General features: G+C 58.9%; 3 protein-coding genes and 1 pseudogene across 7 annotated transcripts in view; 2 read left to right on the top strand and 2 right to left on the bottom strand.

Annotated features, from left to right (window-relative positions):
- The window catches only part of PGAP3 (post-GPI attachment to proteins phospholipase 3), a 16,587-nt gene extending 5,457 nt beyond the window's left edge, over window positions 1-11,130 (top strand). Inside the window, exons 4-8 of one of the 4 annotated variants that reach the window (XM_032163490.2) lie at window positions 7,569-7,631; window positions 8,193-8,254; window positions 8,599-8,735; window positions 8,994-9,198; window positions 9,390-9,601. In XM_032163490.2, coding sequence (XP_032019381.1) covers window positions 7,569-7,631; window positions 8,193-8,254; window positions 8,599-8,735; window positions 8,994-9,198; window positions 9,390-9,453 — 531 coding nt within the window. In that variant the 3' untranslated portion in view covers window positions 9,454-9,601. Of the gene's footprint in view, window positions 1-4,511; window positions 5,545-7,568; window positions 7,632-8,192; window positions 8,255-8,598; window positions 8,736-8,993; window positions 9,199-9,389 lie in introns of those variants that run through there. The other 3 variants (XM_058445315.1, XM_058445316.1, XM_058445314.1) reach the window with 3 other exon arrangements.
- On the top strand, window positions 9,570-11,130 carry LOC131384392 (uncharacterized; annotated as a pseudogene).
- Window positions 11,131-11,718: 588 nt separating this feature from the next.
- Window positions 11,719-13,855, bottom strand: PNMT (phenylethanolamine N-methyltransferase). Of its 2 annotated transcripts, none has more exons than XM_032162611.2 (3): window positions 13,554-13,855; window positions 12,415-12,622; window positions 11,719-12,300 (listed from the first exon to the last, which is right to left on the bottom strand). In XM_032162611.2, exons 1-3 carry the CDS (start codon window positions 13,753-13,755, stop codon window positions 11,862-11,864), a joined length of 849 nt encoding a protein of 282 aa, XP_032018502.2. In that variant the 5' UTR covers window positions 13,756-13,855; the 3' UTR covers window positions 11,719-11,861. The 2 variants fall into 2 exon arrangements, with proteins under 2 accessions (XP_032018502.2, XP_058301793.1); XM_058445810.1 differs by having other exon boundaries at window positions 12,415-12,583.
- A 1,826-nt stretch (window positions 13,856-15,681) lies between these two features.
- Window positions 15,682-17,888, bottom strand: TCAP (titin-cap). The gene is made up of 2 exons (XM_032163486.2): window positions 16,765-17,888; window positions 15,682-16,518 (listed from the first exon to the last, which is right to left on the bottom strand). The coding sequence occupies exons 1-2, from the start codon at window positions 16,872-16,874 to the stop codon at window positions 16,125-16,127; spliced, it is 504 nt and encodes a 167-aa protein (XP_032019377.1). The 5' UTR covers window positions 16,875-17,888; the 3' UTR covers window positions 15,682-16,124.
- Between the last annotated feature and the right edge of the window lie 152 nt (window positions 17,889-18,040).

Genomic DNA, 18,040 nt, shown 5'->3' with positions numbered 1-18,040 from the left:
AGGCGTGAGCCACCACGCCTGGCCAACATCAGGTTTTTTTAATAAGGGTTAAAGCAGAGGAGACTTCCTTACTTGAGTAGACTGGACTCTCCTGTTTTCAGGAAAAAGTGGTCTGTTTTGGGACCTATCAGTTCCCTTAAAGTTTCAGTTTGAAGGTCAAGTGCGGTGGCTCACGTGTGTAATCCCAGCACTTTGCGAGGCCGAGGCGGGTGGATCACCTGAGGCCGGGAGTTCGAGACCAGCCTGACCAAGATGAAGAAACCCCGTCTCTACTAAAAATACAAAATTAGCTGGGCATGGTGTTGCATGCCTGTAGTACCAGATACTTGGGAGGCTGAGGCAGGAAAATCACTTGAACTCGGAAGGCGGAGGTTGCGGTAAGCCGAGATCACGCCATTGCACTCCAGACTGGGCAACAACAGTGAAACTCCATCTCACACACACACAAAAAAGTTTCAGTTTGATTATGTGGCATTTAGCATGAGTGACTTCATTTTGGTCTGGTCTCTTGGGTCTAGTGTGGGGGCTCAATCCAGAACAATGGCCTCCCATAATTTTTGTTTAACACAGCTTATAGGTATTATTATTCTCATCCCCAGTTTATGGATGAGGAAACCAAGGACTGAAAAGGTTAAGTCCAGCCACAGGTCACTGAGCCAGGGTTTGAATTCAGGCATCTGGCTCCAGAGTCCACACTTTCAACATCTTGGCTATGCTGATAAACTTCAAGAGTGGATTAGATGAGGAAAGAGCAGTAAGGGATGACCCCTTGTGTTTCTGCTTATAAGACAGTGATGGAGGCCGGGCGCGGTGGCTCACACCTGCGGTTCCAGCACTTTGGAAGGCTGAAGTGGGCGGATTGCTTGAGCTCACAAGTTCCAGACCAGCCTGGGCAACATGGCGAAACCCTGTCTCTACCAAAAATACAAAAAAAATAAGCCAGGCCTGGTGGCACATGCCCATAGTCACAGCTAGTAGGAGGCTGAGGTGGGAGGATCGCTTGAGCCCAGGAGGTTGAGGCTGCAGTGAGCTGTGATCCTGTCACTGTACTCCTGTTGCTCTAGCCCAGGTGACAAAGGGGACCTGTCTTTAAAAAAAAAAAAAAGACAGTGATAGAAGCTGTGGGTGTGGATGAGATCACCCCAGGAGAGCCTAGTGGAAAGAGACAGGATCTAGGGCAAAGCCCTGGGGAACCCCAAAACGTAATGGCTGGCTAGAGGAAGATGAGCCAGACACCGAGACAGAAGGAGTAGCCGGAGGGGCAGGTGGAGAACTGGGAGATAGTGTGCTTGGATTGTGCCTCCCGGGATGAGCACAGGAAGGAGAGGCTTCTGCTGTCCTGAATTTTACACATGAGAACTGAAGGAGACCCCGGAATCTGGAGATACAGAGGTCTCTAGGACCTTAGGAAAGCTGATAGATGGGGTGTGCTGCGAAGTCCAGGCCGAGCCTTAGACTTGGGAGGTGGGCGTGGGAAGGAGGTCAGGGAAGGAGGCTGTTAAACCTCTGGGAAATATCGACCCTTCTTAATACTTCCTGTTCAACAACTATTAATGCAGTTATGATAAATTAAGGAACACGAGCCATGTGACAGGCTTGTCTGAAGCACTTTACATACATTTCCTTATTTCATCCTCATAGTACCCTTATGAGCTCTGAGTTAGACTCAGAGGGGAAAAAAAACTTGCCCAAAATGAACAGCTAACAAGTTAGCAAGGAATAAAGACAGGGTTGGCGTCCAGGGCTGTCTGGCTCCAGGGCCTGAGAACTTAGCTCTTCTTCTGGGCCACTCCATGTCCTGTGATGAGTGTTCATTGAGCATTTGCTGGGGGTGGAGACAGGGTTTAGCACTTGTGGGGGCTGAACCCCCTGCCCCAGGGAGCTAAGCATAGTGGGAGGTGCAGGTCTGGGCAGCCTGGGCAGCAGACGGCAGGCAGAGTCAAGGGGTATTCCGGTAGAGAGCCCTGGGAGTCGTGAGGTGGGGAGACCGCATCTTCTAACTGGGGAAGTCTGCCAGGCCAGGGAAGCCCGGGGAGGAGGAGAGGTTTCATCTGAGACTTAGACACATACATGTGTGGGGACAGGGGATTGAATTCGAGCATTCCAGAAAATATTGGCGCCATTGTAGCTGTGTGAATGGGAGTAGAAGAAGAGTAGATGGAGCAGAGAGGCCCCTGAGTGCCAGGCTGAGGGCTGGGGGCTCTGATGGAGGCAGGGCCTGGCATCGGCACACACTGTCACAGGCTGGGTGAGATAAAGCCACCACTTCCTGTGTAGGCCTCTTGGAGCGAAGCAAATTTAGTGCTGGCTAAGAAAGCAGGAAGGGCAGGGAAGCTGAGGACGTTACACCTGTCTGCTTTCCTTTGGGGTTCTTCCACGGACACTGCTTGTCTGGGCCCACAGCGTGTACCACCACCTTGTCCCCACCTCTACTAGAGAGCATGGGACAGCCCTGCCTGAACTCTGAAGAAGCTTAGAGCCTCCTTAGATAGGCCACAGGCCTGAGGGGACCTCGGAGGGTCCCACCCCTTGTCTTCATAACATGTGCCAGAGGCCAGGGGTCACTTCACATCTCTGGTCTTGTCATCCCTGATTCTCAGATCTTTCACCTCAATGGTATCTGCAACTCAGCTTCCTTCTTAGAGAGGGGGATCACACTTCCCCAGGGTAGCCTGCAGTCCAGTGTGACTAAGGACCCTAGAGAAAAAGCAGCAGATGGCCGGGCATGGTGGCTCACGTCTGTAATCCCAGCACGTTGGGAGACCGAGCCAGGTGGATCATCTGAGGTCAGGAGTTAAGACCAGCCTGGCCAACATGGTGAAACCCTGTCTCTACTAAAAATACAAAAATTAGTCAGGCGTGGTGATGGGTGCCTGTAATCCCAGCTACTCGGGAGGCTGAGACAAGAATTGCTTGAACCTGGGAGGCAGAGGTTGCAGTGAGCCAAGGTGGCGCCACTGCACTCCAGCCTGGGTGACTGGGCGAGACTCCATCTCAAAAAAACAAAAACAGAAAAAGCGGAAGATGTTAGATGTTGGGGTGGTAGAAGGCAGATAGTTGGGCCCCGTGTGTCTTATGGGATGTGGGGTTCTGGGACATGGGACCCCTCATGCTGTCACTAGGCCTTCGAGAAACAAAGCCTCAGAACCCACACTCCTGGCCGGGCGCGGTGGCTCATGCCTGTAATCCTAGCACTTTGGGAGGCCGAGGCGGGTGGATCACGAGGTCAGGAGATCGAAACCATCCTGGCTAACACGGTGAAACTTTGTCTCTACTAAAAATACAAAAAATTAGCCGGGCGTGGTGGCGGGCGCCTGTAGTCCCAGCTACTTGGGAGGCTGAGGCAGAAGAATGGCGTGAACCTGGGAGGCGGAGCTTGCAGTGAGCCGAGATTGCGCCACTGCACTCCAGCCTGGCGGACAGAGCCAGACCCCATCTCAAAAAAAAAAAAAAAAAAAAAACCCACACTCCTGTGGATGGCCTAGTTTGGCTTTCCCAGTTGCTCTTGAGCTTCCCAGTTGTCCTGTGAGTTTCTGCAGGAGGGAGGGATCCTGAGCTGTATGGAGGGTGCGGCAGTGGACTTTGACCTGGGCCTTCTGGGGCACTGAGGCTCCTGATTTCTGTTGGGGTGAGGATAGGAAGGCAAGGTCCCTCACCCGCTCCGGGCTAAGTCTTGGGGGAAGGGTACCTCAGCTTTGCCTCTGGGAAATGAGGAGACCCCGCCCTCCAGCAGGGCTCATGATTACGTTGGCACAAGAAGGCAGCCCTTGCCTTGCCATTTAGGCCTGGGCTTGGGCTGGGGGGCAGCCAGGCGGCGGGTGGGAAGCCTACCAAAGCTCCGCATACCATGTGTCTTTGACTTCACGGAGTAGGGGCCCCTGCTGTGTGCCGAAGCCAGGAGGCCAAACCAATTCCCCAGGCCTTCATCCAGTCAGGAAAGGTCCTCAGGTGTGGAGAGGAGGGTGAAGTGGTGGGAAGCCCAAACCGTCTCTGTAGAGTGGTTTGTGTAGGTGGGGACCGATTCTTCTCCTCCTCTGTTAAGCAAACTACAAGAAGAGGTAGGTTGCGGCTGTAGTAGAATGATGGTTAGACTTTAGGAAGGACTTCCCATGGTCAGACAAGAGCTAGTGGAACAGGCAATGGCAGGAAATCAAGGGATCCTCTGGGATGGTGGAAAAAACCCTCCTTCTCCCATCTTCATCCACCTCTGTCTCCCTTCTCTCAGGAGTGAGCTGGGGCTGGCCTGCCCTGCCTGAGGCAGGGGGTGAGACACTGTGGCCTCCAGAGGAGCCCAGGATGGCAGCAGGCGTCATATTTAACATTCTGCCTCCCCCACTTCTGAGACACTGAGCTATTTTAAGCCCCACTTGTCCCCACCGCCATGGTGTCAATGACAGCCCCGAGCACTGGGGCTTAGCGCCGGGTCGAATTCCTGACAGATCTGGCTCACTTGGCATCCAACCAGTTTCACGGCTGTGATATTTTTGTCTCGATTTTCTTATTTCCAACAGACTGAAACAGCCTCTTGCTCTCCCTCCACCCAGCCTCTGATTCCACCCCCACTGGCACCCTGCCCCTGGCCACCCCGTCTCCTCAGTGTTTACGCAAAGCTCTGGGTGCCTGCCGCCCTCCTGGCCAGTTCCCCTGCCTGTCCCCCTTCACTCGAGTGTGGCGAGAAGTCCGAGAGTAGCCGTGCCTTGGCATCTTGGAGCTCTCCTTCCTTCCAGAGCCCATCTATCCCCTTTGCTTGCTCTTGATGACAAACTCTGAGTGAGGAGAAATGGATCCGTTCGGTTCACATTGATGAGATCACGGCTCCAGAGGAAGGAGGAGGGGCTCTTCCTATAGCTGAGGTGTCTCCGTTCCGGAATGGAGAGACCCTGGGGCCCCATAGTTTGACCTCGAACTTTGTGACCCTTGAGGAAAGGGAAGTTGAGGGGCAGGTGATGGGGCGTGGAGAGTCAGTCTACTGGACCTGATGAAGGAAACTGACATTGATGGGCACCTACTATGGACCAGGCAGCAAAACCAGCAGCCATTCAGAGGAGTTCCTTGGTGCCAGGCATTCCGCAGACCTCGTCCTCACGGCCTCCTGTGCAGTGGGCATCATTATGAACCTGTTTTGTAGGTGAGGCAGTGGAGGCTCACACATACTGGGTTATGTGTCCAAGGTCACACAGCTGCTGAGGCAGGACTTGAATGCAGACTCTGTCTCACTGTGGAGACTGGACACTCTTCCCCCAGCCTGGAGCTGTGGAGGTGGGCCTAGGCAGCTAGGAGACCACCCCTTCTCTGCCTAAACATCCTTGGCCTGCAGGGAGAATGGGAGGCAGACATCCTCTTGGGCCTCAGTTCTATGGGAAGCTGACGGGGTTCCGTGCTGGTCAGGCAAGTGGAGAGAACACTCATGTTTCAGCCTGTCCTGGGCTCTGTGCTGTACGCTGTATTCGTATTGCTCATTAAACCCTTATCAACTATGATTATTCCCATTTTGCAGATGAGAAAACTGAGGCACAGCAAGGGTAAATAACTTGCCCAAGGACACACAGGAAATGCAGAGCCAGGAACTGAACCCTGGCAGTCTGGCTGTAGGGCTTGCATTCTTAATGATACTACTACCTCCCAAATCTGAGGAAAGGGTGAGAAGAGGAGCGCCCCCAGAGTGGGATGCTCCCCAGGGGGGAGGGGCTTTTCAGGGGTGCAGAGGCCAGGCTTCAGCTGGGTCTCTGTGAGTGGAAGGCACCCAGGGAGGCGGTTGGAGAGGGGACCCAGCAGCCCCACCCATCCTGTGACCCTACGCACATGTTTGCCCGCACACACACCCCCTGCTTTCGGTGTTCTGAGCCACTTAGCTCAGTCCTGCAGTCCTCTTGTCACCGCCCCCTTCCTGCTGTGGGTGACAAGGAGGCCTGGCTGGCTGCCAGTCCCTGCCGCCCTCCCCTTCTCCCTCCCACATTGGCTCCAGGGCCACTCTCCTCCCTAAGGATGTCCCTGTTCTTGGCCTGCCAGGGAGAACTGGTCCATGTGATTGCCTGGGCCCCATCTCCAGCCCAAGCCTGCTCCTCTCCCCATGCTGACCCTAAGCTTTTCAGACTGTGGGAGCAGTGTCTGAGAAGCCACCAGGTTCAGTCCCATTTTGCAGCCTCCATGCCTGTCTCTGGGGAGGGGGCTGCAGCAGGGCAGAGCCTTGAGTCTGGTGGAAGGGACAGAGTGGCCATCCTCAAAGGAGGAAGCAGCCTGCCCTAGACCACACCACCTAACGCCAGGCTGGAAAGGAGCTGAAGTTTCACTTGAGCCATGATTTGTCCAGGGGGAAGCTTGGGCTGAGAAGGGCAGGGCCCTTTGCCCAGGTCAAGAGGAGCAGAAGCAGCAAGGCTCAGCCCAGAGCCCAGGCCAGACAGGTGCACTAGGCGGCTTTGCGCCTTCCAGAGCTTGGCACCCCGAGAACCTGACTGGCTGTGCAGCAGTTCTGCCCTGCCTGCACCCCTTCTCCTCCCATTCTCTCCTGAGCTCCCCAGACCTGCATTTGGAATGCATCTTACTGTCTGACCTGCCTGCTACAGTGCCCAACAGAGCGTGGCTTCTTGCCCTCTCCCTCTGTCCCCTGCCTGGCCAGTTTTCCTGGTACATTGGAGCCAACTGAGCAGTTCCTGGCCTTTCCTCATCTCCACCAGGCCTGTCCCACCCTAGCGCATCCCTCCCCACCCCCAGGCCATTCCTGGCCTGGCCTGCTGTTCCTTTGGTTGTCACGGTTTCCCAGCCCTTCCCCTCAGCCCACCCTGCTTTCAGCAGTTTGGGCCTTTGCTGTAGACACAGCAGTCCCTGAAGAAAGTGCCAGCACCAATGCCCACAAGCTCTTAGGCTCATTCGCTCGATAACCTTTGTGCTCTCTCCACGCAGCTAATTTCCAGGAAGAAGGCCTCAAACATTCCCCTGGGCCCTGGCCCACCACAGCCCCTCCAGTCCTGCCCTCTGCTCCTCCCAGGCTCGGGAGCAGCCACTGGTCTGGCGGGTTGGGCAGGCCCAGCCAGGAGGAAGCTGGGCTTGGTTCACCCTCCTCCTGGGAGCCTGTGCCCCAGTGGGATCTGCTTGATCTCCCTCCCCTGCTGCTCAGAACACACCCCAAGCTGGCTCGAGCCCCTCCACCCCACCCACCTCATTCCCGCCCCCAGAGGCTGAGGTCACTGGCTCCCCTGGGCCCGGGTGGGGCTGTCAACACCTGCTGGTTGGAGGAGGAGGCAAGGCCCCTGGGGGCTGTTGTCTTAGCAATTGAGTAACTAGGGAGCTTGGCTCTGCCAGAACTGGTTCCCAGGCCAGGCCGGAACCTGTGGAGGCTGCAGCCCCCTGTGGCCTTGGGGGTTTGGGGTGGCAGGAAGTCCACCCCAGGGACCCTGGCTGGGTGGGGGTAGAGGGACATAGGTTTGTTCAGAGGGCTCCAGGGGCAGGAAGAGCACATTTCTTGTCTCGCAGAGCCCCTTCCCAAAGGTGAAATGGATGTGAGCAAATGGGGGTCCCTGCCTTGAGGTCAGGGTTGGGGGCAGCATGCTCACCAGCCCCTCCCTCCTTAGGTGTCCCTCAACGCATGGTTCTGGTCCACAGTCTTCCACACCAGGGACACTGACCTCACAGAGGTGAGCACTCCTCCAGCTCGCCCTCCTGCACAGGGTGGTCCGAGAGGAGCCCAGAAGTGGGCAGAGGGGCTCTAGAGGGTCATGCCAACTCCCTCTGAGGAGCACTGGGAGGAGTACGGGGTGGGCATCCTAAACCTGTTGGTGCCCTTGATCCTCACTGAGCCTCGTCAGGTGGGGATGAGTATTCACTCTTCTTGCCTGATGAGGCAGCTGAGCCTTCAAGAGGTGGACCACATGCTTAGGGGCACCCAGCTAGTGAAGGGTCGCCACAGGACGTGACCCCATGGCTGTCAGACTCCACACTGTGCTCTGATTCTGTGCAGTGTGGTCATGTCCTGGAGCCTCAGCAGGAACCCTCCACCAGTGTCCCTAAAGCCTTGTTCCTGGGCACATTTTTAAAAAATTGTACAGTGATGTGAACACAAGGCTCAGTCGGAGTGAAACAGTGATAGGCAGGCCCAGGACCCCAGTCCCTCCCTGCCACCCCTCCATGCCCCCATCCCCGCGGGTCCTCTCCGTGAAGTCTCACGCTGGTCCCTCACCACCTTTCCCTGTCCTCAGAAAATGGACTACTTCTGTGCCTCCACCGTCATCCTACACTCAATCTACCTGTGCTGTGTCAGGTGAGCCTGCCTGGGTGGCTGCAGGGGCAAAATCGAACCCTGGGGGCAGAAAAGGGTCACCCAGCCCTCCCCTGGGGGCCTTCTTCACTAGTCTCCCAACACCTACGCCCCTCCCACCCCCAACCACATCAGCTGTCCTGGGTGAGGACTCTGGGGTAGGACTGGGGGCCCTGGCTCCTGACAAGGAGCTGTAGCACTTGCTGCCCAGCTATGGCCTGTTTGGTGGGGAGAGGGGTAGTGACTTCAGGGGCCATGCACTGATGTTGGGGGGAGGAGATGCTTCAGGGAATGCTGCTCTGGGGCTGGGCCACCCGCCCTCTGAGCAACCCTGGACGGTGGGGCAGGACCGTGGGGCTGCAGCACCCAGCTGTGGTCAGTGCCTTCCGGGCTCTCCTGCTGCTAATGCTGACCGTGCACGTCTCCTACCTGAGCCTCATCCGCTTCGACTATGGCTACAACCTGGTGGCCAACGTGGCTATTGGTGAGGCCCTGGGGGGCTTGGGCCATCTGCAGAAGTGCTAGCTTGGGGTGCGAGTGGGAGGTTGGTGCCATTCCTGGAGAAGGTGGTTCTAGAGAGACTCTTGGGATAGAGGAATGGAGAAGAATTTGAGGTGGGACAGAGAGGAGGCTGGGAGGAGAGTCCGAGGATGATCCTGGGGTCAGAGAGCATGGAGTTGGGGGTGGCCTTGGGGAGAAGGAACCGAAGGAATGAGTCTCTCCTGCCCCCACTGGCACCCAGGCCTGGTCAACGTGGTGTGGTGGCTGGCCTGGTGCCTGTGGAACCAGCGGCGGCTGCCTCACGTGCGCAAGTGCGTGGTGGTGGTCTTGCTGCTGCAGGGGCTGTCCCTGCTCGAGCTGCTTGACTTCCCGCCGCTCTTCTGGGTCCTGGATGCCCATGCCATCTGGCACATCAGCACCATCCCTGTCCACGTCCTCTTTTTCAGGTGGGTGCTGCCCCCTGCCTCGTGCTCAACTTCTTTGGACCCTTCCTTGCCCACTCCTTAGGGGAGACTGGGGGCTCTGTGTGCCCATCCGCCCCCTCCCGCCTCCCACCTTGCCTGCGCACACCCTACCCTTGTCTCCATGCGAGCTCTCAGAGCTGTGTGCCTCAATGGGCTACTCCTTTGGCCCACAGCTTTCTGGAAGATGACAGCCTGTACCTGCTGAAGGAATCAGAGGACAAGTTCAAGCTGGACTGAAGACCTTGGGAGCGAGTCTGCCCCAGTGGGGATCCTGCCCCCACCCTGCTGGCCTCCCTTTCCCCCTCAACCCTTGAGATGATTCATTTTCTCCTTTCAACTTCTTGAACTTGGACATGAAGGACGTGGGCCCAGAATCATGTGGCCAGCCCACCCCCTGCTGGCCCTCACCAGCCTTGGAGCCTGTTCTAGGGAAGGCCTCCCAGCATCTGGGACTAGAGAATGGGCAGCCCCTCTGCCTCCTGGAGCTGGGGTGGAACTGAGTGTGTTCTTAGCTTTACCGGGAGGACAGCTGCCAGTTTCCTCCCCACCAGCCTCCTCCCCACCTCCCCCGCTGCCTGGGTCCAGAAGCCTTCTGTCTACTTGGGAGACTAGGGACCACAGGCCTTAAGGATACAGGGGGTCCCCTTCTGTTACCACCCCCAACCCTCCTCCAGGACACCACTAGGTGGTGCTGGATGCTTGTTCTTTGGCCAGCCAAGGTTCACGGCGATTCTCCCCATGGGATCTTGAGGGACCAAGCTGCTGGGACTGGGAAGGGGTTTCACCCTGATCATTGCCCTAGCCAGGTTCCCAGGAGGCCTCACCACACTCCCTTTTGGGGCCAGGGCTCCAGCAAGCCCAGGCCAAGGATCCCGTGCTGCTGTCTTGTTGAGAGCCTGCCACTGTGTGTTGGGAGTGTGGACCAGGCTGAGTGCATAGGTGACAGGGCCGTGAGCATGGGCCTGGGTGTGTGTGAGCTGAGGCCTAGGTGCGCAGTGTGGAGAGGGCTGTTGTGGGGGAAGAGGTGTGGTTTCAGTGTGTGTGCAGGGGGTGGGTGGGTTAGCGTGGGTTAGGGTAACATGCGTGTGAGCATGCTGGTGGGCATGTGAGATGAGTGACTGCCGGTGAATGTGTCCACAGTTGAGAGGTTGGAGCAGGATGAGGGAATCCTGTCACCATCAATAATCACTTGTGGAGCGCCAGCTCTGCCCAAGGCCCCACCTGGGCGGACAGCCAGGACCTCTCCATGGCCAGGCTGCCTGTGTGCATGTTCCCTGTCTGGTGCCCCTTTGCCAGCCTCCTGCAAACCTCACAGGGTCCCCACACAACAGTGCCCTCCAGAAGCAGCCCCTCGGAGGCAGAGGAAGGAAAATGGGGATGCCTGGGGCTCTCTCCATCCTCCTTTTCTCCTTGCCTTCGCATGGCTGGCCTTCCCCTCCAAAACCCCCATTCGCTTGCTGCCAGCCCCTTTGCCATAGCCTGACTTTGGGGAGGAGGAAGGGGCGATTTGAGGGAGAAGGGAAGAAAGCTTATGGCTGGGTCTGGTTTCTTCCCTCCCCAGAGGGTCTTAGTGTTCCAGAGTGGCCCCAGGGCAGGCAGGGGCCACACTATGCCTGCACCCTGGTAAAGGTGACCCCTGCCATTTACCAGCAGGCCTGGCATGTTCCTGCCCCACAGGAATAGAATGGAGGGAGCTCCAGAAACTTTCCATCCCAAAGGCAGTGTCCGTGGTTGAAGCAGACTGGATTTTTGCTCTGCCCCTGACCCCTTGTCCCTCTTTGAGGGAGGGGAGCTATGCTAGGACTCCAACCTCAGGGACTCAGGTGGCCTGTGCTAGCTTCTTTTGATACTGGAAACTGTTTTAAGGTGGGAGGGTGGCAAGGGATGTGCTTAATAAATCAATTCCCAGCCTCACCTGCCCTTGTTCACCTCATTTGTGTGAATAGAGTGGGCTGGAGGGCAGGAGAAGACAGTTGTGGCGGCAGGGGCAGGTCCCAGAGCTGGCTGGAGGCAGTAAACAGAGGTGAGGTCTCTGCTTGGGCATGTGGCATGGGGAATGGTAGACCCCAGAGGCAGAGCTGGGCAGAACTCAACTCCAGTTGTGAGAGGGAGCTGGAGCCAGTTCTTTCACTTCCCTGGGCCATTGTGCTTCAATCGTAACACCCCCACCTCCCCACCACCTTGCAGATTCTACTTCCTTCTCCTCATGATCCCCACTCTCCCCTGTTCTGGTCTGAAGCAGGCTGCACTGTTTGTGACTTCACCTCTCTGAGCTTCACCTGGAAACAGACTAGCAGGACCTGCTGCTGAATGCAGGAATGAATAATGAGATGGACAGAATGGCATATCACAAGTGCCTGGTGCACTGCAGGTGCCCGGTGAGCTCCCCCTGACCTTGGCTCTCCTTAGTTTGGGAAGAATGAGTGGTACAGAATGCTAGCCTCAAGGAAGCTTCTGGAAAAAAAGAAAGCCTAGGGTGAATGTCTCCCCTACCCCAACACTCAGATCTCTGGGCCCTTGCTGCCTCCCAGGAGAGCCACAGACAGCACTGACCACAGCGGCAGGGTGTTATTTCTTTATTAGGTGCCACTTCAAAGAACAGGGAATCCAGGTGGGTGGGGGCCACAGGGCACCAGGTACAGCCCTCACAGCCCAGCCTTCTGAGCCCAGGCGAAGAAGACGCCTTTGACGTCATCTACGCCTGTCTGAAGGTGGGCAGGCATGATGTAGGTGCGGAGGTCCCGGACCTTGTAGCCACTACGCACCAGGGCCTCCCTCACCTCCTTCTCAGACACTGGCACCACCGTCAGCCTGGCCTCCCCAGCCAGGTACCACGACTCCTCCAGGGCCCCGATGAGGAGGAGGTGCCCCCCAGGCCTCAGCAGTGTGGTGATGTGCTCCAGGGCCCGCTGGAAGCTGGCAAGATCTGGGCTCACAGCCTCCAAGCAGAAGGCAGAGACCAGGGCATCAGCAGGCAGGGGAGCTGGGCTCCCAGCACCCAGGGGCTGGGGCTGGTGCACGTCAATGGGCAGGACCCGTTTCACCCTGGCTCGCAGCTGGCGCTCCTTCTCCTGCCAGGATTCCCTGTGCAGGAGGCACAAGGCAGGGTTCAAGGCTGTTCTACACTCAGGCCTCTGTTGCCCCCACCAGCCACTCTATGGGAAGCCTCCTCCCCAACCCTCACCCCCTAGTCCTTACCCCTTGCCCTCAATGAGGCAGGCATGCTGGCTGTACATGGTCCAGTTGAAGGCCCCCGGCTCCTCCTGCAGCCAGCGCCCCAGCTCCTGGCGGTTGACCTCCAGGAAATCTGTCATGGTGATGTCTTCAAAGTGGCTGCAGGCGCTGAGCAGCTGGTACACGGTGGGGCCTGAACCAATGTCGATGAGGGTGCGTCCAGACACTTCACCTGACCAGGGCAGAGGAAGCGGGTCCTGGTGCCAGGCCGGCCCAGGCAACCCCTGCCTCCTCACCCCTCCCTCCCCTGCATCTCCCTGCCTCTCTCTAGTTCTTCCTTCTCCTCTGCAAATGTGTCTCCATCTGGGAAAAGCATTGGCCTCAGAGTTAGACTGAACCCAGCTCCAACATGCCCTTCGGAAGGGAACTTCACCGCTCTGAGACTCAGGTTTCACATCTGGAAAACTATAGCTACTGGCCGGGCGCAGTGGCTCACACCCGTAATCCCAGCAGTTTGGGAGGCCGGGGCGGGTGGATCACCTAAGGTTGGGAGTTCGAGACCAGCCTGACCAACATGGAGAAGTTCCTGTCTCTACTAAAAATACAAATAAATTAGCCAGGCATGGGGGCGCATGCCTGTAATCCCAGCTACTAGGGAAGCTGAGGCAAGAGACTCGGTTGAACCGGGGAGGCGGAGGTTGCAGTGAGCCGAGATGGCGCCATTGCACTCCAGCCTGGGCAACAAGAGTGAAACTCCGTCTCAAAACAAAAAATAAAAAAAAGTAAATAAATAAAAATAAAGAAAAGAAGGAAAGAAAGAAAACTATACCTACCGGCCAGGCTCAGCGAGGAAATCCTGGCGGTTTCTCGCCCCTGTCCCACATCTGCCTCCATTTCCTCCTCTGCATCTCCACCTCAGTCTGTCCTGCATCCCCCACCTTAGCTCTCAATTCTAAGCTCTCTCCACCTCTTTCCCCTCTGCCCCTCTTCTAAGGGATGTTGCTCCTTTTTCTCTTCTGTTTGCACCTCTCAGCTATCCCTGTTTCTTGGTCCCCATCTGTCAGGCGCCTGGTCTGTCTCCCTTTCCTTCTTTCTGTCTCCCCGCGCCTGCTTTCACTCCCCGACGACCTCTTGTCCCTCGTGCCTCAGTTTCCCCTGCTCACCGGTGGCGAAGGTCTGCGCCAAGCAGCGCAGCTTCCACGGCCCGACGCCGTCCGGGTTGCACAGGTCCCCGCGAGGGGGCGCGTAGTTGTTGCGGAGGTAGGCGCGCGGCTCGAAGCGCTGGTAGGCCGAGGCCACCGCCGCCTGGCCCGGGGCCGAGTCAGGGGCTGCGCCCGCAGCGGGGCTCCGGTCTGCGCCGCTCATGCTGCCGCCGCGGTCCGCCCAGTGCCCTGCTCGCCTCGCGGCCCCTTTTTCTACCGCCCGACCCCCGCCCCGACCCGTCCTCTGTGGGGGTGGCAGCTGACCGCCGAGCCGCCCGGGGCCACGTGCGCCGCATCCTCCCCACCCATTCATCCATCTCCCTTAGTGTCCGAGCGGCAGACGCACCGGAGGTGAGTGGGGCGGCGGCTGCAGCGGCAATCGTCCCCCACACCCCCCGCTCCGTACTTGCTCCCGCAGCCCTCGCCCTCCGCCTCGCCTACCCCTGTCCGAGTCCCGCCTCTGCGCGCCCCCCACCCTCAGTTCCTGACCCCTACAATCTTTAGACCCCCTCACCCCCGCCGGCCGGCCCCTCCCGTCTCTCTTCTCTAGCCCCCTGCAGCCATTCACCTCTTTTGCCCAGCAGCCCGCCCCTGCTCTTTCCTGATTCGAGGTGGAGACTGGGGAATTAGGCCCTTTCCCCAGTTTCCCCCTCGCAGCGCCCTCCCCGACGAGGCCCCAGACCCCGCCAGGCTCCCCTCCCTCCAGGACACGCGTCCCAGCACCCACCCTTCCCTTAGCACTGCCACACAACTCCCCTTCCCCGCCTCTCCTCCAGGTCTTTCTCGTCCGTTCCTATGCCACCCGGCCCTCCAACGCCACCCCTCCCCCCCGCCCCAGAAAGGACAGTCCGTTCCGGCCTCCGCTGTGGTCGCTCCGGGGGCCCCAGAGCAGGGCGCGGCACTGCCCGTCCGATGGCAGGCGCGATAGGGGAGGTGAGCTGTGCTAATGCACTTAGCGGGCGGAACAGCCGGGCCTCCCCTGCGGGCCCCGCGGGTTCCCAGCTGCTTATCTGGGGGCTGCCGAGGACAGAAGGTTCGGGTTCGGGTTGTTCCCGCCACGTCGGGGGCGGCGCCGGCCCCAGGTGAGGGCAGAGGGCTTGGGCAGGGGAGGGGCAGGACGCATTCGCCGAGGGCCGCCGGGGCCACTAGGGAGCGCAGTCCGGGCCTTGGGGCCCAGCCGATTTGGGTCCTGCGGATGTAGGGGCTCTGACCCCACTCCTCTCGCAGCCCACACTCCAGCTTCCCTCCAAAGGAGCGGCCAGGTCAGGCCTGAAGGTTCTGCTCAGCGCCCCAGGTTCTGGCTGTCAAAATGCCGGGGTCTCCCCACCTATCTCCCGGATGGGAAGCCAATTCTGCCTGTGGCATCTCCGTGGTCTCCCTGAAGACCCCTTCCTTCCCCTCTGGATGAGTCCGGGGCCCTTCTGCCCTGGGTAGGTCACCAGCCCAGCTCCTGCCACCGTGGGTTCCTGGCCCCGCTTGATGTGGGGGCCTCCTGCATGCCCTTCCCTCCCGCTTGTCCCCAGGGGAAAGTCTCCTTGGGAGAGGCAGCTAGATTGGGACATGAGTCACCACAACAGCTGCAGGGGTCACAAAGGGGAACCTGACCCCCTAGCACCTCCAACCTTCCCTGGCTTCCAGGGCAGGGGGTGTGGAGCGAGCGAGACACAGCTGAGGATTGATTCTATCTGGATTCAGAACTGAGAGGCAGGTTAGCTTTGAGGTCACTGACCCCATTCACACCCCGAGGCAAAGCCAAGGACAGTCCTGGCACTAGCCCCTCCATATTCTCCATGAGACATCATTGAAACAAACCCTGGATGCGGATGCCAGCTGGCTTGCTGGGTACCAGCCAGTGCCAGGGGGCTGGACACAGAAGCCAGGACTGGGCAACGGTCAGGGTACGGGAAGGAGACTGGAGACAGCACCCTGTTTACAGCTCTGTCCTGGCCCCCCCCACCCCAAGTATGGGGCGTACTCATTAGCTCAGCCATATTTAGCTCAGATGCGGAGCCTGGTCCCAGAAGTGGGCATTGAGGGGACACCCATGGGCCAGCCCCACCCCCCAACCACAAGGAAAGAGATGCAACTGTGGCACATGATTGAGCATTTATTGCGGCACTAACAGAGGGTGCTGGGGGCCCCACCATCCTTGCCTCTGCCCTTTTCACCTCCCCCTCCCTCCCAGCTTCTTCTGCCTAGAGCGTTCCAGATTCCCCTCACATTTTCCTGGATCAGGGCCACTCCTCCCAGGCACCTCTTGCCCTCACCAGTACCTTTTGTCCCTTCTCCTGGGGCTGAGGGTCCTCAGCTGTGCTGGCCCCCAACTCTCCACCCTTAGTGCCCACTGTCTCTGCCACCCTCCCTTTGAGAACTCAGGGGGCTCAGGCATCCTGGCCTCTGGCTCCCTCTTCCCCTAGCCCCCAACTCTGGGCAAACTACAAAGCAGCCATGGCCAGCAGCTCCCCTCCACAGTCCTAGCCAGGAAGGGCCCAGCCCAGGGCGGGCACAGCGGAGCCCAAGTCCCAGTCCCTCTCAGCCTCTCTGTGCTTCCTGGGACATGGAGCGGGACAGGGAGCGACGAAGGGCACCGGGCTTGCTGACAGGCACCACAGGGGGCAGCTGCTTTGTGATCTCAGCCACCTCCTGGCGGTCCACACACTGGCCACCCAGGGCTGTCTCCAGCGCCAGCAGCTCCTGAAGCTGGATGGGGGTGTCCTCGCGCTCCTCCTTGGTGGCACCCATCTTGGCAGGGGTGAAGATGGGCAGTGGCAGTACCCGCTGGTAGGGCAGCTGGTACTCCTGCAGCCCACGGCCGAGGATGCCCATCCGCATCACCAGCCAGGGCGAGCGCTGCACCAGCACCTGGCACTGCCCCTGCTGGTGGTAGGTCTCATGTCTCTGGGTGTCCTCCTCATGCAGGGAGCAGCTGGGGAGAGGGGAGGGGCAGTGAGCTCCTGGGAGCTGTTGCTCTCTGGGCACAGGCTGGGTGGGGGGCTCCCCGGGGCTGCTGGGACCTGGGGGCAGGAGGGGTGGTTCCCCTTTGCTCTCCCCATGGGGCATTCTTCCTGCCCCCACCCTCAGAAATTTCTCCAGGGCTTCATGCTCTGGCCTCATGGCTCAGTGAGGGTGCTCTGGGGGAGCAGAAGCAGGGCTCTAGCAGACCCACACTCACCCCTCCTCGGGCCGTGTGGACAGTGTCAGATCCTTCCATTCTGCCCAGAAGGCCTCCCGGCGCTCACAGTTCTCCTCGGACACCTCGCAGCTCAGCTCTGAGGTAGCCATGATCACTCCTCACTCTCTCTCCCCTCCCAGGCCCTTTAAATAGCCCCCTCCTCCCCCTTCTCCAGGGGCTATTTTCGGCCCCTCTGGTGTCAGATGCTATAAGCAGAGCCAAGACTCACTAATGGGGGGACGCCGCACCCAGGGCAGGGGTTGGGGTACCTGGACGCTGGCTGCTCCCCGGTCAGAGGTCTGGGGTCCAGTCCAGGGTCCTGGGGTCAATGCCTCCAGATGCCTGACATCACTCAGACACCATCTCATGCCAGCCACATGCCCAGCCTCGTGCCCCCCTGGCACTTGCCCTCTGCCCCACCCACTCCCCTTTGCAGGGAGGACAGCAGCTTGTCTGTAAACAGAGCAGGACCAGCAGGAACTGATGCCCCCTCTGGGCTCTGTACCCGGGCTCCCAGGTCCTGCCCTGGCTGTGCTCTCCTCTGCCTGGGCTCAAGGGCACATCCCCAGAAGGGACAGTGCAACCACGTCCTCAGGCGCCTGCACCAAAGGCCTAGTGCCTAGTCCCCAGTCACCCTCACCACACCAGCAGGGGCGGAGACAGTCAACTCCATGCCTGGGAACCTGAGGCATGAGCCTTAGCCAGGTGTTTTCCTTCCCCATGGCCGGTGGTCAGATAAGTGGTCTTAGGCGACAGGTCTCAGGAGACAGTCAGGCCAGTAGGGGTAGAGGGGGCCCCCAGTTCTACCCCAACACCTGTGTTGGGTGAAATGGCAATCCAGGGGCTCTGATGGGTGACAGTCAGAAGACCTGGCTCCAGCTCCAGATCAGCCATAAATAGGCTGTGTGACCATGTGGTCAGTCCCTGCCCCTCTCTGGGCCCCTTTCCCCACTTTCTGGCCACTACAAGAGGACCAGAAGACCTCTGGAGCCTGCCCGCTCTGATGTGCTACCTGGGAGGGGACTGGCTGTCCTTCATGGGGAGCAGGGGAGACAGATGGCTGTGGGGACAGTCCAGCACCCAGAAGTAGCAACTCATGGTGCAAGAAGCTGGCAGACAGGTGGTGGGTGTGGGGGGATGAGGAGTGAGAACACTGCCGAGTGGACAAAGGGCGGCAGGAGAGGCAGTGACAGGCTGAGCTCAGGACCCTGTGGGGACAGCAGAGTACCCAGAAGCACGTGGGTGCAGAACTGCAGACTATTGATTACTGAGCACT

Source organism: Hylobates moloch, unplaced genomic scaffold (assembly GCF_009828535.3).
Source record: "Hylobates moloch isolate HMO894 unplaced genomic scaffold, HMol_V3 SCAFFOLD_10, whole genome shotgun sequence".
NCBI classification, from domain to species: domain Eukaryota; kingdom Metazoa; phylum Chordata; class Mammalia; order Primates; family Hylobatidae; genus Hylobates; species Hylobates moloch.
The sequence above is the reverse complement of the archived record's forward strand: the minus strand, read 5'-3'. Positions and strand labels throughout refer to the sequence as shown.